Here is a 25,345-nt window from a genome sequence, read left to right as displayed (position 1 = left end):
GTGGCCCCACCCAGCAAGGCCCAAGTCACACAAGTGTTGAAAGAAAACTGGTGCTGTTCTTCCTGATGCAAAGGGGATTGAAGGAAGATTTGATGTAGTTATATAGGATTTAAGTTAACAGGCATCTTTGAGTTGGGAAGTAGCAGTGCACTTTTAAAAATATACACCTTAGTGGAATCTGAGTACTGAGTTTTGTATTATCTGATTTGTTAAAAAACAACAATTCAATACAGTTATAAAAACAGAAAGTGTTGGAGAAACTTTGAAGATCTGGTGGCATCTGTGGAGAGAAACACAGAGATAACACGGAGTTCAATATGGATTGCAGATTATTGGACTTGAAAGGTTAACTCATCATCTATGAAGTGAAGAGTTTGTTTTTACAACACTTTTTCAACAGTGGAAATGGTATTTAACCTAGAAAATGCAGTGTGAAGCATGTTACGATGACTAACACAAAATATATTTAACATTTATTGGGAATAAACAAAAATCGACATACAGGGAAAAGCATCGAGGTGCACAGATCACTTAGGGTCCACTACCAATATAGAAAAGCACGAGTCATCACGTCATTTGGTTATATTAACAGAGCCACAGAAAAGGCACCACTGTGTCCTTCTATTGATCCTTGATTAGATAACATTTAACGTCAAGATGTGCTGATTCTCTGCACGTCTTGAAATGAAGCAAGGACAGAGATTACCAGTTCATGTAAGTATGGTCAAATATATAGTTTCCTGAGATGGTTTCAAGTACCTGAGGGAATCTGAGGCATGAGTTTTAGTTTAAAAAAAAAATGTTTTTGGTGTCGCTTTCTTGCCTCGCCTGGAAAATATATGGCTGCAGATGGAGAAAAGGGTGTGCAGTCATGATGAAAAATGGATTGAGTCTAGGTCAGTCTTGCTGGACCATGTGATCTTTCTCCGACTGTATTTTTGTATATGACTCACCATTGCTATCAATTTGATGATACAGCATGGAATGGACTGCCTAATGCACTTGATGAATAAAAGATATATTAATATATGTCTCTTTAAAAATAAGGATGTCTTATCAAACGCAACATAAAGTTTTGGCTTTACTTCAGGGTGAAAGTTTGGTAAGAATACATTGCATTTATATAGCACCTTTAGTGCGACAAATGATTGTAAGGTGCTATATCGGAATATTATCAAACAAAATTCAACAATGAGTTGCATAAGGATGGATAACAAAAACTTTTGTCATAGTTTTAATAAGTATTTTAAAGAAAGACAGACAATTTTATTTCAGGAATTCCAAAGGCTTTATGTTTTTGATGTAGAGTGATGAAAATTGAAGATGCACAACAGGCAGTAAATTGGAGAAGCTCAGATATCTCAGATAGCTATGGGACCTGAGGAGATTAAAGAGAAAGGGAGCAGTGAGTCCTTGGACAGGTATGTAAATCGGGTTGACAATTTTAAATTTAAATAAAATCTACCTCTGCCAGATCAGGAGCCAATGCAGATTCAGCAAGCACAGGGCATAATGCAATTAAAATACTTTTCGAAGTATTCAAATTCACAGAGATACGTAATACGTAATATTGAGACTATAAGGTTCTCCATTAATGACCAGCGAAAATGCTTGCATAAACTACCTCCAAAAAAACACTGTAGAAAATCAAAATATCCTACATGGGCACATCATCACCTACAAATTCTCCTCCAAGTCACTCACCATCCTGAGTTAGAAATACCTTGCTGTTCTCTTCATTGTCGCTAAGTCAAAATCCTGGAATTCCTTCCCTAACAGCGTTGTGGGTTAAACCCACAGCAGGTGGACTGTAGCTGTTCATGAAACACCTTCTCAAGGACAATAAGGGCCAGGCAATAAATGCTGGCCACCTGGCGGCACCAACATCCTACAAATCAACTTTTAAACACTAGACTAAACAATGGGTCTTTTAATCAGAAAATTATAAAAAGCATAAAGTTTGTTCATGTATTCTGTCAATGTGAACTTAGTATAAGCTGGCTGGACACAGAGTTGATTTTTTAAATGCAGTGTCAATGCAAGGTTGACATTACTACTACGAAAGAACTGAAATTTTACAAAGCTAATACTTTGATTTCTTTTTCCCCCTTCTTTCTCTCTCTCTCTTTCGACTCCTCACAGACAGATACAGAATGTTCTAAAAGTAGTTGAAGCATGACAGAAGGACATAAAAATAAAGCAAACAAAGCACTGGACATCATTTTTAGGTATCGGAATTGAGAAGCAAAGAACTTGCATTAAACTTGTGCATTAACTTACTGGTCACATTTTACAAGCATAGAAGGTGGTACAACAAAAGATTCAGGAGGCTGGATTTGAAAGATGATCATTTTCAAATCTGACAGGCTAAGGCACGTTTCTCCAGAAGAGATGGCTGAAATGAGCAGGTAGAAGTTAGTAAGATTAAAAAAAGGGATTTTATTGGAGGACACAGAGAATCATAAACATATCCAAACTTGATATGACTCTTTCAAATGAAAAGTCATTGGACTCAGAATGTTAACTTCCTCTGTCCACAGATGCTGCCAAACTTGCTGAGTTTCAATAATAAATTTGAGATGTTTTCCAATACATTGAGTAGGGATTTCAGTTGAACTTTCTTTACCCAGATTAGTTAGAATAGAGAGCTCACTATCATACGGGAGGTTCGGGTTAATTTTACTGATGCATTTAGGTCAACATGAGAAGCAGAGAGAAATGGAAAGGATGTGATGAATGAGAGTGACAGGAGGCTCATGTGGAGCTTTAATTCTGCATGGTATAGCTTAGCAGAATTGTCCGTGTCTTTGGTGTAGACCCAGTGTCGCACATCACTTCACAAAGCAGCAGTTAGGCCAGTGCGTTAGTCACAGAGGTCTATAACACAGAAGAAGTCCTTCAGCTCATCGCGTCTTGGATATCTGCCTCCTGCATTGCTGTCCTGAGGAGGTGAGGGTATTGCTTCTTCGTCAGACTGGCAGAAGAAGACTGTGAAACCATTTCACAGACTTCTTGATATTGAATCTTGACATGACACGTTAAGTTTTATTCCTAGATCAATAGCTCTTTACTTCAGTGATGAAAAAGTGGTCTAACCCTTATCTCTCTCACCAAGTTAAGAAGCTGTGTGTGTGGCCCTCCATCGAAGACTCCCGTTTGATTACAAAAGCTGATTCCCCACCGGATTAAGTGGTTCCAGTTTGAATTGTGATCAAAGTAATGGTGGACAATCTTGGGAAAACGCAGAGTCACATCTCCAAAGAAGGCTGTATTTTCGACAATATGGGAATAAGCTGAAATATAAGGCAGGATTGGCACATTATGGGCAGAAAACTCATTGTTACCATTAAAAAAAACACATCTATCTCAGAAACAGATATATCAAAAGGGCAGAATATTCCAGCGGAAGAGACCATTAGACCCACGATCCTAATTCTTATGTTATACTCGATTTTTATAGTTTTCCATTCTTTCTGAAAGTGTTAACATGATGGGATATTGATATAAAAGATCCCATTGCACTATATTCAAGAAGAGCAGAGGAAATCTGCCTAGTATCCTGGCCAAGATTTGTCCTGCATTCAATATCAATGAAACAGATTTTTGATGACCTCTCTTTGGTGTTTGGGGCATCTTGCTGTATGCAAATAGTTGTTCCATTTTGTACACCATTCTGAAATCATGAGGCTGAGGCATGACACCCAGAAGTTTATAAAATCATGAGGGGCATGGATAGGGAAAATAGACAAGGTCTTTTCCCTGGGTTAGGGGAGTCCAGAACTGGAGAGCATAGGTTTAGGGTGAGAGGAGAAAAACAAGGGACCAAAGAAGCATCTTTTACATGCAGTGTATGGAATGAGCTGCCACAGAAGTGGTGGAGGCTGGTACAATTACAACATTTAAAAGGCATCTGGATGGGTAAATGATTAGGAAGGGTTTAGAGGGATATAGGTAAAAACAATGACTGCAGATGCTGGAAACCAGATTCTGGATTAGTGGTGCTGGAAGAGCACAGCAGTTCAGGCAGCATCCGAGGAGCAGTAAAATCGACGTTTTGGGCAAAAGCCCTTCACATAGGTCAAGTGCTGGCAAATGGGACTAGATTAGTTTAGGATATCTGGTTGGCATGGACAGGTTGGACTGAAGGGTCTGTTTCTGTGCTGTACATCTCTATGACAGCACAAAAACACTTGTTTATAACCCTCACTATTGAATCTTGTACCACTACTGTTCTCCCTCTCTTTGTGCTCTCCCCTTGTGCAGCTGAGCTCTGACTGCATTTTTCAGAGGAACCGTTACTGTCATGATTTTCCAATGCAGAAAATCTCTTCTTGCATGAGATGCACTCTGGAGCTTTCCTGACTACATGCCTGCTTCCTTTCTTCGAAATCATGGTCACACATTTGCTCACTGATTGCTCTTCCTTATGTTGTGGTGCGTCCACATCTAAAAATGAGATATCCAAGTAACTATTAACCAAACGGATGCACTGTTGTGTTTCCAGCAAATGGTCATCCAGTCTGCCTGGAGCATCTAAAATTTTCCACATACCTCAGTCTGTACAATACATTGGACTGAGCTCAAAATGTGTTGCTGGAAAAACGCAGGTCAGGCAGCATCCAAGGAGCAGGAGAATCGATGTTTCGGGCATGAGCCCTTCTTCAGGGACTGAGCTCCCTTGCCATGTCTTGCCCTAGTCTTAAACTTATTTCGCTTGTTTTAGTTTTATTCTCTGTCCCTTAGCCCACTTTAGCTTACTTCTATTACTTTACTATATCACTCCCGACTTACAAGTAATTGTGTGCTTTAATAATCCATTTATGTAACTGATAGCAATTTACAAATACCAGCAACTGAACTTACAGACTTAGTATGATATCTGTCATTCCTAGATGTCACAGTAGAACGAACAGCCAATGGGGAACTTCAAACCAGCGTCTACAGGAAAACAACATATACGGACCAAATATTGAACTACAAAAGCAATCATCCCAACATCCACAAACAAAGCTGCAGTAGAACATTATTTCAATGAGCCACCACACACTGCAGCACAGACGAACTACACAGAGCTGAGGAAAATCACCTATACAGTGTTTTCAAACAGAACGAATACCCAATGAGCACAGTCTGCCGATTTCTTAGCAACAAACCCAAACAAGCAGATAAAACATGTCCAGAAACCCTAGCCACTCTCCCCTACATCAAAGACATCTCAGAAATGACTGCCAGACTACTCAGACCCCTTGGCATCATGGTTGCCCACAAACCCACCAACACACGAAAACAGCAGCTAATGAACTTGAAAGACCTTACGCAGACAACAAGCAAAACTAATGTCATTTACAAAATACCTTGCAAGAACTGTAACAAATACTACATTGGACAAACAGGCAGAAAACCAGCCACCAGGATACATGAACATCAACTAGCCACAAAATGACAGGACCCACTCTCACTAGTATCCTTACATAAGGATGACGAAGGACACTATTTTGATTGGGACAACACATCCATCCTGGGACAAGTCAAACACAGACATGCACGAGAATTCCTAGAAGCATGGCATTCCAAACGGAATGCTATCAACAAACACATTGACTTGCATCCCATTTACCACCCCCTGAGAAAAGGAACACAAAATGACATCACCATAGTAAATGATGTCACCATAGGAAATGACATCACCAATCCAAGGAAACTCAAACATATAAATAGAAAGCAAGCTACACCACCAGTGCTTCACTGAGAGGCTAACTGAAGATGTTACCCAGTATGGTGGCGAAACATCTGAAAACGAACCTTCCAGCTCAGCGAGCAAACCTACATCCAGAACCGCAACCTGAGCTACAAATCTTCTCAAAACTCGCTATTTTATCTCGTTGGTTCTTTTCAAAAGAACTGACTGCCAGGCACTCTTCCCAGACTGCTTTACTTACAGAGTCATAGAGATGTACAGTATGGAAACACACCCTTCGGTCAAACTCGTCCAAGTCAACCAGATATCCCAACCTAATGTAGTTCCACCTGCCAGCACCCGGCCCAGATCCCTCCAAACCCTTCCAATTTATATACCCATCTAGATGCCTTTTAAATGTTGCAACTGTACTAGCCTCCATCACTTCCTCTGGCAGCTCATTCCATACATGCACCAACCTTTGTGTGAAAAAGTTGCCCCTTAGGTCTCTTTTATATCTTTCCCCTCTCACCCTAAACATATGCCCTTTAGTTCTGGACTCCCTCACCCCAGGAAAAAGACCTTTTACATTTACCCTTTCCATTCCCTTCATGATTTTGTCAATCTCTATAAGGTCACCCCTCAGTGTACGTGGTCCAGGGAAAACAGCCCCAGCCTATCCAACCGCTCCCTATAGCTCAGATCCTCCAACCCTGGCAACATCCTAGTAAATCTTTTCTGAACCCTTTCAAGTTTCACAACATCCTTCCGATAGGAAGGAGACCAGAATTGCACGCAATATTCCAAAAGCGGCCTAACCAATGTCATATACAGCTGCAACATGACCTCCCACCTCCTGTACTCAATACTCTGACCAATAAAGGAAAACATACCAAATGCCTTCACTATTCGATCTACCTGCGACTCCACTTTCAAGGAGTTATGAACCTGCACTCCAAGGTCTTCTTATTCAGCAACATTCCCTCGGACCTTCCCATTAAGTGTTTATGTCCTGCTAAGATTTGCTTTCCCACAATGCAACACCCTGCATTTATCTAAATTAAACTCCATCTGCCACTCCTTATCCCATTGGCCCATCTGATCAAAATCCCATTGTAGTCTGAGGTAACACTATACCTCCAGATTTAGAGTCATCTGCAAACTTACTAACCATACCTCCTATGTTCACATCCAAATCATTTATGTAAATGACAAAAAGTAGTGGTCCCAGCACCGAGCCTTGTGGCACTCCACTGGTCACAGGCCTCCAGTCTGAAAAACAACCCTCCACCACCACCCTCTGTCTTCTACCTTTGAGCAAGTACTGTATCCAAATGGCTAGTTCTCCCTGTATTTCGTGAGATCTAACCTTGCTAACCAGTCTACCATGGGGAACCTTGTTGAATGCCTTACTGAAGTCCATATAGATCATGTTCACTGCTCTGCCCTCATCAATCTTCTTTGTTACTTCTTCAAAAAACTCAATCAAGTTTGTGAGGCATGATTTCCCACACACAAAGCCATGTTGACTATCCCTAATCAGTCCTTGCCTTTCCAAATACATGTACATCCTATCCCTCAGGACTCACTCCAACAACTTGCCCACCACCGAAGTCAAGCTCACTGGTCTATAGTTCTCTGGCTTGTCCTTACCACCATTTTTAAATAGTGGCACCATGTTAACCAACCTTGAAACTTCTGGCACCTCACCTGTGACTATCGATGATACAAATATATCAGCAAGAGGCCCAGCAATCACTTCCCTAGCTTCCCATACAGTTCTAGGGTACACCTGATCAGATCCTGGGGATTTATCTATCTTTTATGTGTTTCGAGACATCCATCACTTCCTCATCTGTTAAATGGACATTTTTCAAGATGTCACCATCTATTTCCCTACATTCTATATCTTCCATGTCCTTTTCCACAGTAAACACTGATGCAAAATACTCATTTAGTGTCTCCCCCATCTCCTGCAACTCCACACAAAAACTGCCTTGCTGGTCTTTGAGGGGGCCCTATTCTCTCTCTCGTTACCCTTTTGTCCTTAAAGTATTTGTAAAAACCCCTTTGGATTCTCCTTAATCCTATTTGCCCAAGCTATCTCATGTCCCCTTTCTGCCCTCCTGATTTCTCTCCTAAGTATACTCCTACTGCCTTTATAGCTTTCTAAGGATTCAACTTGATCTATCCTGTCTATATCTGACATATGTTCCCTTCTTTTTTTTAAACAAAATCCTCAATTTCTTTAGTCATCCAGCATTCCTTATACCTACCAGCCTTTCCTTTCACTCGAATAGGAATATACTGTCTCTGGACTCCCATTATCTCATTTCTGGAGGCTTCCCATTTTCCAGCCGTCCGGCAAACATCTTCCCCCAATCAGCTTTTGAAAGTTCTTGCCTAATTCTGTCAAAATTAGCCTTCCTCCAATTTAGAACTTCAACTTTTAGATCTGGTCTATTCTTTTCAATGATTATTTTAAAACTAATAGAATTATGGTCACTGGCCACAAAGTGCTCCCCCACTGACACCTCAGTCACCTGCCCTGCCTTGTTTCCCAAGAGTAGGTCAAGGTTTGCACCTTCTCTAGTAGGTACTTCCACATACTGAATCAGAAAATTTTCTTGTACACACTTAACAAATTCCTCTCCATCTGAACCCTTGACATTATGGCAGTCCCAGTCTATGTTTGAAAAGTTAAAATTCCCTACCATAACCACCTATTATTCTTACAGATAACTGAAATCTCCTTACAAGTTTGTTTCTCAACTTCCCGCTATTTGGGGGGTCTATAATACAATCACAATTAGGTGATTATCTCTTTCTTATTTCTCAGTTCCACCCAAATAACTTCTCTGGATATATTTCCGTGAATATCCTCCCCAAGTACAGCTGTAATACTATCCTTAATCAAAAATGCCACTCCCTCTCCTCTCTTGCCTCCCTTTCTGTCCTTCCCTGTAGCATTTGTATCCTGAAACATTAAACTGCTAGTCCTGTCCATCCCTGAGCCACATGTCTGTAATTGCTATGATATCCCAGTCCCATGTTCCTAACCATGCCCTGAGTTCATCTGCCTTCCCTGTTAGGCCTCTTGCACTGAAATAAATGCAGTTTAATTTATCAGTCCTACCTTGTTCTCTGCTTTGTCCCTGCCTGCCCTGACTGTTTGACTCACTTCTCTTCTCAACTGTACCAGTCTCAGACTGATCTCTTTCCTCGCTATCTCATGGGATCCCCCCCACCCTTAATAGTTTAAATCCTGCTGAGCAACTCTAGCAAATCTCCCTGCCAGTATATTAGTCCCCTTCCAATTCAGGTGTAATTGACCCTTCTTGTCCAGTATACTTCTGCCCAGAAGAGATTCCAATGATCCAAAAATGTGAATCCTTCTCCAAAGCACCAGTTCCTCAGGTACACATTCATCTGCTCTATCCTCCTTTTCCTATCCTCACTAGCTCATAGCACCAGGAGTAATCAGGTATGACTACCCTCAAGGACCTCCTTTTTAAATTCCTACCTAACTTCTTGCATTCTCCCTTCAGAATCTCATCCTTTTCCTTTCCTATGTCGTTGGTTCCAATGTGTACAATGACCTCCTGCTGGTCCCTCTCCCCTTTCAGAACATTTTGCACCCTCTCTGAGACATCCTTGATTGTGGCACCTGGGAGGCAACACAACATTCTGATTTTTCGCTGCTGGCGACAGAAACATTTGTTTGTGTCTCTGACTAGACAGTCCCCTGACACAATCAATCGCTTGGAACCCGATGTACCCCTCATTACCTTAGAGCCTGTCTCGAAACCAGAAACTTGGCTGTTTGGCTACATTTCCCGGGGAGTCCATCACTCCCTACATTTTCCAGAACAGCATATTTGTTTGAAATGGGGATGGCCACAGAAGATTCCTGCACCACCTGCCTACCTCTCACCTGTCCTGAAGTTAACCCATCTACCTGACAGTATCTGCAGCTTTCCTCCCTACCTATAACTGCCATCCATCACACCTTATTGCTCTTGTAAATTCCTCATTGCCTCTAACGGTCCCCACAACCGATCCACTTGATCTGATAGGATTCACAACCAATGGCATTTGTTGCAATATAATGCTCAATAACACGTAAACTCTCCCTAAACTCCTATATCCGACAAGAAGAGTATATCACTCTACTAAGGGCCATTTTTGCTTCTTCCAATGTACAGACCCAGAAAATAGCACTGTCTTATCCCTCTATAAAATACTGCTCCAGGCTAACTTAATACTTATGATTTCAGAGACATATCTCAATAAAACATACAACCAATAAAGAACCCACTCTACTCACTCTTGTAGATTTACAGCAAGACGATACTTAAAACTATTCACTTATCTGTTTCTTTTATTGTGAGGTGTGTCTCAAAATGTCTGAACAGGTGGAATATATAAAGGTTTTTGGGACCTGTTGTGGCACAATGGTAGTGTCTTTATCGCTGGCCCAGAAGATCTCACAACACCGGCAAACAGGTTGGCTTTTAAAAAGACACAAAATTGGAGGGTCTTTTGGTGCAATGATAATGTCCTACCTCTGGGCAAAAAGGCCTGGGTTCAAGTGCTATTCACCTTGAAGTGTGTCTGAACAGGGTGACTGAAATAAATCAAGAATCATTTTCCACCAAAGCGGAGGGCTGGCTTTAGTGAGAGAAACGTAACTGCCACTGATGGAGTATGAGATCTTCTCTAAGGAAAACAGATGAGCTTCTACTTCTCCCCTTGGAATTATGTGGACGTTTACCACATTAGCAGCATGGAATAGAGTGAATGAAAAGGAAGGGTTTCTCCAAATAAACATATACGCCAACCTAATTTTTTTTTGCACTAGCTTAGGAAATCCTGTATTCCACTCCTCTCGTCACTGACCTCCCAAAGGGAAGCAATTTTATTCTTCCATTCCCTCTCACAAAATTCAAATTTTGAAATCTTTGACTAAATCTGGTTTTAGCCTGTTCTGCTCCAAGTGAAATAGTCCACACTAATCAAGAGGACAGACAGTGCTTTGGTTTGAAAGATGGGATCACTGTCAGTGCAACAACTTGTGTTGGAAGTGTCAGCTGAGAATACATACCGAAGGCTGTGGGCTGGATTTGAACCCATAACCCATTGACTCAAAAATGAGACGTCTACCACTAAGTCCTTACTGAGAGCCAAGCAGAACAAGGGACAAAATAAATGTATATAAAATGAAGAAAAAGTTTCATCCTATAGTCACCATCTTTGAGTTTCTCGTCATGAGGCAGTGGGCCATCTGCTTGCACATCAGCACCAGTCAGTATTGTCTTGGAGTCTTCTAGTACCTACAATGAATGAATATCAAACTGTTTCACTTTAAATTTCATATTTTCTAACGCATTCCGGAAAAAGCACAGATTCAGCTCTAAAATCAAACTGTTTAGTTTCTGGTATTGCTGGATTCTCTTTTCTGGTATTGAGTGCTAAGAAACTGGCTTAAAGAGGCCATTGCGTCTGTCACTGTGAGGGACCTGCATAAAGATATGCAGCTGATCCTGAAGTCATGTGGGCTCCTAACTCAGAATAGGTTGGTAATAATTCAGCTTTTAAACTTGACAAGAAACTTGGACTTACCTTCTAGAACAGTCTCCACCAAGCTTCACAACTACAGGAAGGGTATGTAAAACTTGGCACTCTTGGAAATAAAATCCTTCCTGGATTTCAAATCTTCTTGGATTTTGGACAACTAAGTTAAGCGGGGTCAAGGGTTGTTCAAGAAATACAGAGCACAGGAAGGAGAATGAAGAGCTACACTAAATAAAGCAGGGAAGCTGATAACTAATCTGACGCAGCATTTACAATCTGTACCTCGCCAAATTGTCACAGTATTTGGACAGTATGAATTTCATTGAACCAAACACAGTTGAAAAATGTAATATTACCAGTGGATTATTTCAAAAATGTTTGACTTTCAAGGGTTAGATCACTTTGTACCTGCTCAATTGATAATAACTTGTGTAGCAACTTTAATGTAGATTCCAAAGATTCAATAGCAGAATGTTATCAAACAAAATTTGATTCAACCAAAGGGGGAAATGGAGGTGTAATGATAATGTCATAGACACTAATGATTTGGGAACATGGATTCCGACTAGAGTGGATGGAATTTAAATTCAATTAAATTTAAGTTAATTTGGCCGCACAGTGGCACAGTGATTCACACTGCTGCCTCACAGCGTCAGAAACCCGGGTTCAATTCCCGCCTCAGGCAACTGTCTGTGTGGAGTTTGCACATTCTCCCTGTGTCTGCGTGGGTTTCCTCCGGGTGCTCTGGTTTCCTCCCATAGTCCAAAAATGTGCAGGTGAGGTGAATTGGCCATGCTAAATTGTCCGTAGTGTTAGGTGAAGGAGTAAATGCAGGGGAATGAGTCTGGGTGGGTTGCTCTTTGGAGGGTCGGTGTGGACTTGTTGGGCCAAAGGGCCTGTTTCCACACTGTAAGTAATCTAATCTAATAATAAATCTGGATTATAAAACTTAACTCTCAGTAATGGTGATCAAGACACCAAGGTGTTGTTGAAAACCTATCTTGTTCTCTAATATACTATAAGGAAGGAAATCTGCCCACCTTACCCAGTCTGGCCTACAAGTGATTTCACATCCACCTCAACATGAGTATCTATTAACCACCCTCTGAAATGCCCTAACAAACCACTCAGTTCAAGGGATTTGGGATGGACAACATATACTGGCCTTAGAGGAATACAAAGTCATTGGAATATACTAGGACAAGTAGATTTTAAGGATCATCTTCAAAGGAAAGATTTCAGGAGGTAACTCTAGAGCTACGGGTCATGTTGAAAACAAGGCTGGAAATGGTACAATGGTTACAAGGGCAGAGTTGGAAAGGAGCAGAGATCTGGAAGCAAAATGCGAGTAAAGGCAAAATTTGAAAGTAAAAATGAATATTTAAAATATTGAGGTATTGCTGAAAGTCAGTTAGCATAAAAATAGACAAACAATAGTGGAAATTTGGACACAGGTAGCAGAGTTTTGAAGGAGCTTAAGTTTATTTGTGTAATAAAAAGGAAGTTCAGTCAGGAAAGTATAAGAACAGTCAAGTCTAGAAGTGACAAAGACATGGTTAAAGGCTTCCAAAGCAGGGACAGGCCAGAAATTTTCAACATTACAGAGTGAGAATAGGAAGTCTTGGTGATAGAGCAGATATATGGTCAGAAGCTTATCTTGGGGTCAAACAGGACAGCAGGTTTGCAAACAGTTTGGTTCAGCCAGTGGTTAGGCCAACAGTGGTCAAGGTGAGCAATGAAGCTGGTGAGTAATGAACACAGCTTGTGGGTGGACAGAGGGCCCTGTACCCTGATCAAATCTTTATGCTTACCTTGAACAATCCTTTCAACATGATATCTATAATCTTGTACTGCTGATTAATGTCATTTAATTCAATCATGTTCTTCAAAGCATGCATCTGGTCCTTGCGTTTTGTTTCAAACAGTTTTCTATCTAAACAGTAGTATTGTTGAGGAAAGTATGCAGTGCCACAGTTTAGAGATTGTTCTGTAAGATTTTGTTCACAGTCTAATGAATGCACTGAAAAGGCAATCCCAACAAACAAATTCAGTTCCACCAACCCTCTCAAAGCAGGGTTCTTTTTGCCATGTCAGGCTAAACATTTGAAAGGAGATCATAGGATTTTAGATTTGGTTTTCAATGAAACCAGATCTGTGCAGTAAAGGATACAGATTTCTAGACTTGGGTCCAAGTTTTGCTTCTGACCATTGGAAGATTTCAATGTATTTAAGTACATGCTCATCACAATCACACAGAGCTGTAGGACATCCATGATCCACTGTAAAGACAAATCAACCTGTCAAATAGCAGTGAAACAAATGTATATGTTGTTCAAACGTATTCAATCTTGCAGCATATCCTCAACATAATGCACAAATTCGAATCATGAAACTGTTTATTCACTGGAAAAAGGATGGAAGTTCAAAATCTGAGTTTTAGAAATTTGGGGTGAACTGTCTTCCATTGCTTCAAGTTGTCAAACAAACCCAACAGCTACAACATAGGTATGGTTGCTGATAAAATTATCTCAGCACTATCTCACCCATAAATAATTCACAGGCATGGCTAATGTGACACCGGATTTGCCACAGGTCCTTATTTCATTTAACATACGAACCAGGAGAAGGAGTAGACAGCTCATCCCCTCAAGCTTACTCCACCACAGGATGATATCTCTGATCATGGCTGATCCCAGCCTCAACTCTACTTGCCTGCCTGCTCTTCATAACTCTTCAACTCGTGACCAAATAAAACACCAGCTATCCCCTCCTCAAATTTATTCTATATCCCAGCATTCACCACATTCTGGAGGAGTGAATTCCACAGATTCACAACCCTTTCAGAGAAGCAATTTCTTATCTCTCTTAAATCTACTGCCCCTTATTTTAAAACCCTGACTTCTCATTCTAGATTGTTCCTCAAGGAAGCATCCCTTCTATTGTCTGCTTTGTTAATCTACTTTAGCATCTTATATATCTCAATTAGGTCTCCTCTCATTCATCTAAACTCAAGTATCAGCCAATACTGCTCCATCTTTCTTCATAAGATAGATCTCTCATCTCTAGAATAAATTTAGTGAACCTCCTTCCTGCTGTCACCAAATACAATTACATCCCTCCTCTAGTAAAGGAACGAAAGCTGTACTCAATACTCCAGATGCAGTCTCAGAAATGCCTTGTACAGTTGCAGCAACACTTTCCTACTTTTATACTCTGTTCCTTCAGCAATAAATGTCAAAGCTCCATTTGCCTTCCTTGTTACCTTCTGTACCTGCATGCTAGTTTTCTGCAATTCATGCATGAGAATGTCCAGAACCCTTTGTACCAAAGCACTCTGAAGTTTATCTCCACTTAAATAATAAGTTGCCTTTCCACTTTTCTAATACACCAAACAACTCCACTATCCTATGGTTGACTACTTCAACTCCCCCTCCCTCTCCGCCAAGGACATACAAGTTCTGGGTCTCCTCCACTGCCAAATCCAAGCCACCCGACGCCGAGAGGAAGAATGCCTCATCCTCCACCTTGGGACCCTGTAACCACATGGCATCAACATCGATTTCACCGGTTTCCTCATCCCTCCTCCCCACAACTTATCCCAGACCCAACCCTCCAACTCAGCACCGCCCTCTTAAACTGTCCTACCTGTCCACCTTCCTTCTCGCCTATCGGCTACACCCTCCTCTCCAAACTATTACCATTACCCCCACCTCCATCTACCTGTCGCCTTCCCAGCTACCTTCCCCCAGCCCCAGCCCCCGCCCCAGCCCTCCTACTTAGCTCTAACTCCCCCACCCACATTCCTGATGAAGGGCTTATATTGATTCTCCTACGCCTCAGATGCTACCTGACCTGCTGTGCTTTTCCAGCGCCACACGTTATGACTCGGACTGTCCAGCATTTGCAGTCCTCACTTTCTCCTGATCAAAATGAATAACCTCACACATATCCATGTTAAACTCCAACTGCCATATTTTGGCCCATTCACCAAACTATCCATATCCATTTGCATACTTCTTCATTTACTTTCTCATCTATTTTTGTGTCATCTACAAATTTGGCTGCATTACTTTCTAACCCCACATCCAAGTCACTCATGTAGACATAAATAGTTGGAGCCCAAGGAGCCATCCTAGGAACGGGGGTGGGAGAAAGATGAGGAGGTTTTTATTCCACTCGGACAGTTGTGAATAATTGGAACTCTCTTCCCTCCTGGGGTGGGGAACAATAGATGTAGTTCAATTCTTGATTAACAGAATGTTGAGGAGTATTAGAGGTAAGTGAGAATGTCAAGTTAGTCTCGATTAATCAGTTTATTATCTAAAACTTCAATTAAATCTTTTGAATGTCCAGATTCACCACATCAACTGCATCATCTACAGAAGGACAAAAGAATTAGGAGTAGGCCATTCAGAAACTCGTGCTTGTTCCAACACTTCAGATTGACAAGGGAGTCAAGGGTATGGGGATGGTTGAGGCCACAATCCGATCAGCCATGATCTCATCAAATCCTGCAGCAGGCTTGAAGGGCGAAATGGACTACTCTGGCTCCTAATTTGCATGTTTAGGTAAAGGAAGTCCCTCTGTTGATGTACTTACGCACCATCTAAACGTTGCACTGGAGATATCCTTACACAGCACCTTCCAAACCTAAGATTACTACAATCTAGGGCGGAATGGCCTAGATGTTCCACAGCTTTGAACCCATGGTCATTATCGCATGAGGAAACAACTTTCATCGTCCACTTATAGCAGCAGAGGAAACAGATGCAGGAGTAGGTCATTCAGACCCTTGAATCTGCTCTACCCTTCAATCGGATTATGGCTGATCATCAATGCCATTTCCCCCCATCATCCCCATATGTTTACTATCTAGAAATCTAACAATCTCTGAATTGAACATACTCAATGACTAAGCCTTCATAGCTCTCTGGAGTTATGAATTCAAAGCTTCACCACCTTCTGCATGAAGAAATCCCTCCTGATCTCAGTTCTAAATGTCTGCCCCTTATGCTGAGATTGTGTTCCCTGCTTATAGCCTGGGGAAGTATCCTTCCCACATATACCCTGTTGAGACCTGTAAGAATGTTGTACATTTCAGTAAGATTACGTCTCATTTTCTTCTCCATTCTGGAGAACATGGGCCAAGGCTGTTCAACCTCACCTCACCAATCACTTATGGAGCAGGTGGCTGTGTGTCATTGCTCTTTGCAGATTCAATTGAGGAACATCTCAATGACAGAATTCCATTTGGCCCACTGAGTTTGCACTGACCCCTCAAAGACTATCCCACCATATTCCCACAACTCTGCATTTACCTGAACTAAGGTTGTACAATCGTGACACTACAGGGCAATTTAGCATGGCCAACCCACCTAACGTGCACATGTTTGGACTGTGTGAGCACTCAGAGGAAACAGCAGATCATGTGCAAACTTGACACTGTCTGGAATTGAACCCGGGTCCCTGGAGGCAACAGTGCGAACCACTGAGACGCGGTGCTGCCCCTGTGGAGGTTAAACACTTCTGCTGTTTTTTCTTAAGCTGTACATGGGGCCTTGATTCGAGCTGTCTTACAATGAGTTGACAGCAGCTACACAAACACTGGCTGCCGAGTCCAGAATAGTCGGCATGATTTTGGGATATCCCTTCCGCCCGCTGAAAGGCCAGTTTGGCATCAGCAACAGATTTATTCCAGAACCTGGACCATCATCAGTTCAATGCTGAATGAAACAGTGTGGGAGTTTAGACGGAGGTAGGTAGAGGTAGAGGCTGCAGTGTGGGCTAACAGCAATCACTGACCCATACCAACCGATAAACACACCACCACCTTCACCCCCCCACCCCTTCACCTTTACCAACCCCTCTCCTTCACCACCCCACACACTTCACCCCCCCACCCCCTCTCCTTCACCACCCCACTCCCTCTCCTTTACCCCAACCCCTACCCCCTTCACCCCCACCCCCTCTCCTTCCACTCCTACCCCCTTCACACCCTCACCCCCACCACTCTCCTTCACCCCCTCACCCCACCCCATCTCCTTCACCCCCACCCCCTTCACACCCTCACCCCACCCTCTCTCCTTCACCCCCACCCACTTCTCCCCCAACCCCACCTCCTTCTCCCCCCACCCCCTTACCCCACTCCCTTCTCCCCCTACCCACTTCTCACCCCACCCCCACCTCCCCCCTTCCCACTTCTCCCCCACCCCCTTCTCCCCCTACCCACTTCTTCCCCCATCCCCTTCTCACCCCACCCCCTTCACCACCACCCCTTCTCCTCCCCCACCCCACCCCCTTCACCCCCACCCCTTCTCCTCCCCCACCCCACCCCCTTCACCCCCAACCCTTCTCCTCCCCCACCCCACCCCCTTCACCCCCACCCCTTCTCCTCCCCCACCCCACCCCCTTCACCCCCACCCCTTCTCCCCCCCTTCACCCCCACCCCTTCTCTCCCCCCCACCCCACCCCCTTCACCCCCACCCCTTCTCTCCCCCACCCCACCCTCTTCACCCCCACCCCTTCTCTCCCCCCACCCCACCCCCTTCACCCCCACCCCTTCTCTCCCCCCACCCCACCCCCTTCACCCCCACCCCTTCTCTCCCCCCACCCCATTCACCACCACCCCTTCTCTCCCCCCCCACCCCACCCCTTCACCACCACCCCTTCTCCCCCCCCACCCCACCCCCTTCACCACCACCTCTTCTTCCCCACCCCACCCCCTTCACCACCACCTCTTCTTCCCCACCCCACCCCACCCCCTTCACCACCACCCCTTCTCCCCCCCACCCCGCCCCCTTCACCACCACCCCTTCTCCCCCCCACCCCACCCCCTTCACCACCACCCCTTCTCCCCCCCAACCCGCCCCCTTCACCACCACCCCTTCTCCCCCCCCACCCCCTTCACCACCACACCTTCTCCCCCCCCACCCCGCCCCCTTCACCACCACCCCTTCTCCCCCCCCACCCCGCCCCCTTCACCACCACCCCTTCTCACCCCCACCCCTACCCCTTCTCCCCCCACCCCTACCCCTTCTCCCCCCCACCCCTACCCCTCCTCCCCCCCACCCCTACCCCTTCTCCCCCCCACCCCTACCCCTTCTCCCCCCACCCCCACCCCCTCTCCCCCCACCCCCACCCCTTCTCCCCCCACCCCCACCTCTTCTCCCCCCCACCCCGACCCCCTTCACCCCCACCCCTTCTCCCCCCCACCCCACCCCTTCACCCCCACCCCTCCCCCTTCACCCCCACCCCAAACCCCCTTCACCCCCACCCCCTTCACCCCCCACCCCTTCACCCCCCCACCCCCTTCTCTCCCCCACCCCCTTCTCCCCCACCACCCCCACCCCCTTCACCCCCACCCCCTTCACCCCCACTACCCCCCCACTCCCTTCACCCCCACTACACCCCCACCCTCTTCACCCCCCCACCACCCCTTCTCCCCCCCCCACCCACCACCCCTTCTCCCCCCCACCCCACCCCCTTCGCCTCCAACCCTTCTCTCCCCCCCCCCACCCCACTCCCTTCGCCACCTCCCCTTCTCCACCCCCACCCCTACCCCTTCTCCCCCCCCACACCCCCACGCCTTCTCCCCCCCACCCCCACGCTTTCTCCACCCCCACCCCTTCTCCCCCCACACCCCCACGCTTTCTCCACCCCCACCCCTTCTCCCCCCACACCCCCATGCCTTCTCCACCTCCACCCCATCTCCCCCGACACCCCCACGCCTTCTCCACCCCCCCCACCCCTTCTCCCCCCACCCCCACCCCTTCTCCCCCCACCCCCACCCCTTCTCCCACCCACCCCCACCCCTTCTCCCCCCCACCCCCACCCCTTCTCCCCCCCCACCCCCTCTCCCCCACCCCTTCTCCCCCCCACCCCAACCCCTTCTCCCCCTCACCCCTTCTCCCCCCCACCCCAACCCCTTCTCCCCCTCACCCCTTCTCCCCCCCACCCCCTCACCCCTTCTCCCCCCCACCCCCTCACCCCTTCTCCCTCCCACCCCTTCTCCCCCCCACCCCCTCCAACCCCTTCTCCCCCCCACCCCTTCTCCCCCCCACCCCCTCACCCCTTCTCCCCCCCACCCCCTCACCCCTTCTCCCTCCCACCCCTTCTCCCCCCCACCCCCTCACCCCTTCTCCCCCCCACCCCCTCACCCCTTCTCCCCCCCACCCCAACCCCTTCTCCCCCCCACCCCTCTCCCCCCCACCCCTTCTCCCCCCCACCCCTTCTCCCCCCCACCCCTTCTTCCCTCGACCCCTTCTCCCCCCCACTCCCACCCCTTCTCCCCCCCACCCCTACCCTACCCCTTCTCCCCCCCACCCCTACCCTACCCCTTCTCCCCCCCACCCCTTCTCCTCCCCACCCCTTCTCCTCCCCCCATCCCCACCCCTTCTCCCCCCCACCCCTACCCCTTCTCCCCCCCCACCCCTACCCCTTCTCCCCCCCCACCCCTACCCCTTCTCCCCCCCCACCCCTACCCCTTCTCCCCCCCACCCCCACCCCTTCTCCCCCCCCACCCCTACCCCTTCTCCCCCCCACCCCCACCCTTTCTCCCCCCCACCCCCACCCTTTCTCCCCCCCACCCCTTCTCCCCCCACCCCTTTTCCCCCCCCACCCCTACCCCTTCTCCCCCCCCACCCCTACCCCTTCTCCCCCCACCCCTTCTCCCCCCCATCCCCACCCCCACCCCTTCTCCCCCCCATCCCCACCCCCACCCCTTCTCCCCCCCCACCCCCACTCCTTTTCCCCCCCCACCCCCACTCCTTTTCCCCCCCCACCCCCACTCCTTTTCCCCCCCCACCCCTACCCCTTCTCGCCCCCCACCCCTACCCCTTCTCCCCCCCACCCCCACCCCTTCTCCCCCCCACCCCCACCCCTTCTCCCCCCCCACCCCTACCCCTTCTCCCCCCCACCCCTACCCCTTCTCCCCCCCACCCCTTCTCCCCCCCCACCCCTACCCCTTCTCCCCCCCCACCCCTACCCCTTCTCCCCCCCACCCCTACCCCTTCTCCCCCCCACCCCTTCTCCCCCCCCCACCCCCACCCCTTCTCCCCCCCCACCCCCACCCCTTCTCCCCCCCACCCCAACCCCTACCCCTTCTGCCCCACCCCACCCCCTTCACCCCCCCCCATCCCCACCCCCTTCACCCCCCCCCCCATCCCCACCCCCTTCACCCCCCCCCATCCCCACCCCCTTCACCCCCCCCCCCATCCCCACCCCCTTCACCCCCCTTCATCCCCTCCCCCCCATCCCCACTGAGGCGGCCACCTCCTGCTTGAGCTGAATCATCCCAGAGCCATTCGACCTGAGCAGCCGCCCCCTGAACCTAACTTTCCAATTAGATCCAGGGCACATCGTGCAAAAAGGCAAATGTAATTATTCGAAGCGGTGGGCCTACCGAATCGTAAAGTATAACTGTGAAAGAACCTTTTATCAACCATATCCGGGAGCGCCCAAGTGGAGCTCCTCTCAGCTCGGTGCCTGCCGCGCGACTGATTCTGCGCATGCGCAACCCTCTTGAGGCTTCTGACCAATCAGCCGTCCTGTAGTTGCGCATGCGCGTGACTCGCCCCCGCTTGCTACTTTCTGATCTGCGAAGTTACAAATCACACAATCACCTGATGAAGGAGCGTCGCTCCGAAATCTAGTGCTTCCAATTAAACCTGCTGGACTAAAACCTGGTGTTGTGTGATACACCCCAGTCCAACACCAGCATCTCCAAATCATGATCTGCGAAGGAATGTACCGATGTTTCCTGGAGAAGGAACAAGTGAGCCACTTCCCTGGGTGAAAGTGAGGACTGCAGATGCTGGAGATCAGAGTCAAGATTAGAGTGGAGCTGGAAAAACACAGAAGGTCAGGCAGCATCCGAGGAGCAGGAAAATCGACTTTTCGGGTTGATTGTACTTCCACATAAACCTGTTGGACTATAAACTGGCATTGTGTGATGTTCAACTTTGTCCATCCCAGTCCAACACTAGCCTCCACAGTATGTTTCCAAGTCAGGATCGTGAGTGACTTTGAGGGGAGCTTGCAGGATGTTGTATAGGCATGTACCTACTGCCTCAGTAGCAGAAGGGCATAACATCTCTAAGATGGAATTCACCAAGGCTCCTAAGATAACATCTTCTAAACCCACAATCACTGCCATCTCGAAGAACAAGGGTAGCAGATTCATGGGAACACAATCACTTGTACATTGCTCTCCGAGTCACTCACCCTCCTGATATTGCTGTTCATTCAGGGTCACTAGGAAAAAAAATCCTGGAATTCCCTTCCTAACAGCATTGTGGGTCTACCTATAGGCAGGGTGGCACAGTGTAGCATGCTGCCTTACAGCACCATTGATCTGGATTCAATTCCACCCTTGGACAACTGTGAGGATTTCACACAAGCTCCCTTCTGTGTGCGTGGGTTTACTTTGGGTGCTCCAGTTTCCTCCCACAGTCCAAACATGTGCAGATTTGATCAATTTACCATACTAAAATGCCCATCGTGTCTAAGAATGTGCAGGCTACGTGGGTTTTGGGATAGATCCCATCAGGACCTGAGGAAGTATCTACCTAAATGTTTTTCAAGACACCCAACACCTCCTTCTTAATATTGACATGCCCCAGAATATAGATACCTCACCCTAATGTCACCATCATCCATGTCCTCCTTGGTGAATACTGATGCAAAGTAATCATTAAGGAACACACGCATTTTCTCTAGATCTATACATAAAATCCCTCCTTATCTGAGAGTGGACCCAACCTTCCCCTAGCTACTCTCTTGCTCCTAATATACGAATGCTTTAGGATTGACCTTAATCCTAGTTGCCAAGGTCATTTTATGGCCCATCTTTTCCCTCTTAATTCCTTGTTTAAGTTCTTTCCTGCTTCCTTGATATTTGTCAAAGTCCCTGTCCAATTTCAGTTTCCTAAACCTTGCATATTCTTCCTATTTTTCTTCAATAAACTTTCAGTATCTCATCATCCAGGGCTCCTGAATCTTGCCATCCTTATCTTTCATCCTGACAGGAGCATGCTGGTCCTGACCTCAGGACCATTAGTGTCTGCAAGGGTCAGTACTTTATTGTTTGTAAATTATAAAAATGATTTGGAAGAAAATATAGGTAGTCGGGTTAGTACGTTTGTAGATGACACGGAAGTTGGTACAATTGTAGACGGTGAGGAAGATTCTTTGGTGCGAGGTTACACAGGAACGCAGCCGTCCTGTTACACCAGGAATACCTGTACAAAGATCTACATCAAGGCCCCAGCAACCACCTCTCCTTCTGAGGAGAGAGTTTCTTAGGACAGATCCCATCAGACCCTGAGGACTTATCTACCTTAATGCAGCAGGATATACATCAATGGAAAGTTGTGTTGAGAAATAGAAGATGGGAGTTTAATCCAAACAAGTGTGAGGTGATGCATTTTGGGAGATCAATTGCAAGAGGAAAGTATACATCACATGTCAGGACTCTTAGGAATATGGAGAGACAGGGGAATCTTGGAGTACAAGCCCATTATCTCCCTGAAAGTTGAAACACAAGTGGATAAGGTGGTAAAGAAAACTTATGGCAAGCTTGCCTTCTTCAGTCAAGGCACTGAGTATAAAAATTGGCAAGTCATGTTTAGGTGTATAAAACTTTAGTCAGACAACATTTGGAATATTATGTTCAGTTCTGGTCGCAACACTGTAAGAAGGATGTGGAGTTTTGGAGAGGGTGGAATAAACGTTTACCAGGATGTTGCCTGGATTGGAGTGTATTAACTATAAGGAGAGGTTGGAAAAACTTGAATTGTTTTCGCAAGAGCGTTGGAGGCTGAGGAATGACCTGATAGAAGAATATAAAATTATAAGAGGGATGGATATTGGACTTTTGTCCCCCAGGGTGGAAATGTCAAATAGTAGGGGACCTAAGTTTAAAGTGAGAGAGGCAAAGATGTATGAGGCAAACTTTCTTATACAGCGGGTGGTAGGTGCCTGGAATATACAGCCACGTAAGGTCTTAGAAGCAGATACAACAGTAATATTTAAGAGGCATTCGAACAAACATGAAACAGGCAGGGAATAGAGGGATACAGACCACGTGCAGAGAGATCGGATTTGAAAATAAAACGTAAAAAAGTTTGTCACCAAGTTATCCTTTATTTACACAGGAACAGTACTTGTTTATAGTACAGCCTCACCGTCAGGCGCCAGCTGTCAATATCCCTGACACAACTTTTTTTATGTCAGCCAGGGCTTCCTGATTGGTTGAGATTTACAGTCCCAAGCGTGGGACGGTGCGGTGGCTCATGGTTAACATTAATGCCTCACAGCGCCAGGAACCTGGATTTGATTCCAGCCTCGGGCAACTGTCTGTGTGGAATTTGCACATTCTCCCTGTCTGGGTTTCCTTCGGGTGCTCTGGTTTCCTCCCACAGTCCAAAGATGTACAGGCCAGTGAATTGACCATTTTAAATTGACTAATGCACCTCACACTATGGGCAGAGGGAAATGGGTCTGGGTGGTTACTCTTCGGAGGGTTGGTGTGGACTCGTTGGGCCAAAGGGCCTGTTTCCGCATTGCAGGGTATCTAATCAGGGAATTCATATTCTGAGGTCCAGCTGGCTGACCTTGTACACTCACTGCATCCTGGCTGTTCTCTTGGTCATATTAAAGGTTAATTAGATTTACCTTAGCACCATCATTCCTGTTTTCATGAACTCTGCAATAGAAACCAATAAGGTCATTCTTATAGACCATCACCTACACCTCACTGTGCAAAAGGATTGGTGTATGGTGGGATGTGATGAGATGATTAAGTCCCAGTGGCTTCTCGTGTTGAAGCTTAGTTTATTTAGAGCAGATTTATTTCAACAGCATAAATCCTAAAATACACTAACATAGGAATATTAGGTATACAGCATAACTAAATTCTGGCCTTTTTAAAATAGTAACTCCCACAGACTGTTCAAGTAATAAAACTAACCAAGAGAAGAGCATGGATAACCAAGCACAGAAAAGCTCACAACAAAGAGCTCCAGAAAGAGATGTAGTTGAATTTTCTAACTGCAAGGGGAATAAAAAAGACCTCAATGAGGAAATTTTATCCAATCACCTGAAACCAGTGCTGTCTCCCATTTTCAGACACATACCCAAAACCTGCTGCCTAGTCTCTCACCGGTGGTCGTCCAGCAAGTTCATCCTAATGTATCCCTCAAAACAAAAACTCTGGAGTGAAGAAGCATTGGTCAGTCAGTCAAACAGGCTCTCTCTCTCGCATCCGCAATACCTTGCTCTGCAATAAAACAGAGCACTCAAAAGAATTTTGGGAAGAAGTTGCATCATTTAGTCTATATTTCCATGATTTTTCTCTGTGATGGCTGATAGGAGTCCCTTCAGGATTAAGCTTCACATCTGAGAAAATCCAGGTCAATCTTGGAAGTTTGGCAATCCAAGTGCATCCCACTGGAGGTAGGAAATACTGCCAGGCCCTGTACATGTATCTGCATTCTCCATTGCTATCAAAGCTTTGAATGCTCACCACAATCGTTGCAAGTTGTAGTGATGGCCTGTCCCACATGTCTCAATATCAGCGAAGCTGCCATCACCAAAAAAGTAAGACTTCCTATTTAAATTGTTATTGGCAGTGGTTTCTGGATTAATAAACTTGCATAAACTGGATTGAGCTGTGAATGGGTAAACCAATAAATCAAAGACAGTAGTCAGTACAATAGCAAAACCATTTCATGCCTCTTAGTGGGCAAAAAAGTGTGCGCAGGTAAGGACCCGCAATGAACAGTAGGTAAATTGATGTTTCGGGCAAAAGCCCTTCATCAGGAATGGCCATCAGGATTTTTCTGCTCCTCCGATGCTGCCTGACCTGCTGCGTTTTTCCAGCACCACTCTGATCTAAATTCTGGTTTCCAGTATCTGCAGTCCTCACTTTTGCCCACAATGAACAGAGAAGGCAAGGGACAGGAACAAACTAAAAGATTGAGATCAATAAAAAGGAACAATGGAAAATCAGTAAGTGAAGAATTTGAACCCATACAGTGTGGAAACAGGCCATTCTGCCCAACAAGTCCACACTGACTCTCCGAAGAGGATCCCACC

At 46.2% G+C, this 25,345-nt stretch overlaps 1 protein-coding gene across 3 annotated transcripts in view; it reads right to left on the bottom strand.

Moving 5' to 3' along the window:
* LOC140489206 (coiled-coil domain-containing protein 134-like) overlaps positions 1 to 20,825 on the bottom strand; it is a 28,776-nt gene extending 7,951 nt beyond the window's left edge. The window contains exons 1-5 of one of the 3 annotated variants that reach the window (XM_072588498.1): positions 20,652 to 20,825; positions 13,422 to 13,548; positions 13,063 to 13,184; positions 10,926 to 11,010; positions 3,112 to 3,293 (exon numbers count right to left, since the gene is read on the bottom strand). In XM_072588498.1, coding sequence (XP_072444599.1) covers positions 3,112 to 3,293; positions 10,926 to 11,010; positions 13,063 to 13,184; positions 13,422 to 13,548; positions 20,652 to 20,810 — 675 coding nt within the window. In that variant the 5' untranslated portion in view covers positions 20,811 to 20,825. The remainder of the gene's footprint in view (positions 1 to 3,111; positions 3,294 to 10,925; positions 11,011 to 13,062; positions 13,185 to 13,421; positions 13,549 to 20,651) is intronic. The other 2 variants (XM_072588499.1, XM_072588500.1) reach the window with 2 other exon arrangements.
* Positions 20,826 to 25,345: the final 4,520 nt, after the last annotated feature.

Source organism: Chiloscyllium punctatum, chromosome 18, assembly GCF_047496795.1.
Source record: "Chiloscyllium punctatum isolate Juve2018m chromosome 18, sChiPun1.3, whole genome shotgun sequence".
Classification (NCBI taxonomy): Eukaryota; Metazoa; Chordata; class Chondrichthyes; order Orectolobiformes; family Hemiscylliidae; genus Chiloscyllium; species Chiloscyllium punctatum.
The sequence above is the reverse complement of the archived record's forward strand: the minus strand, read 5'-3'. Positions and strand labels throughout refer to the sequence as shown.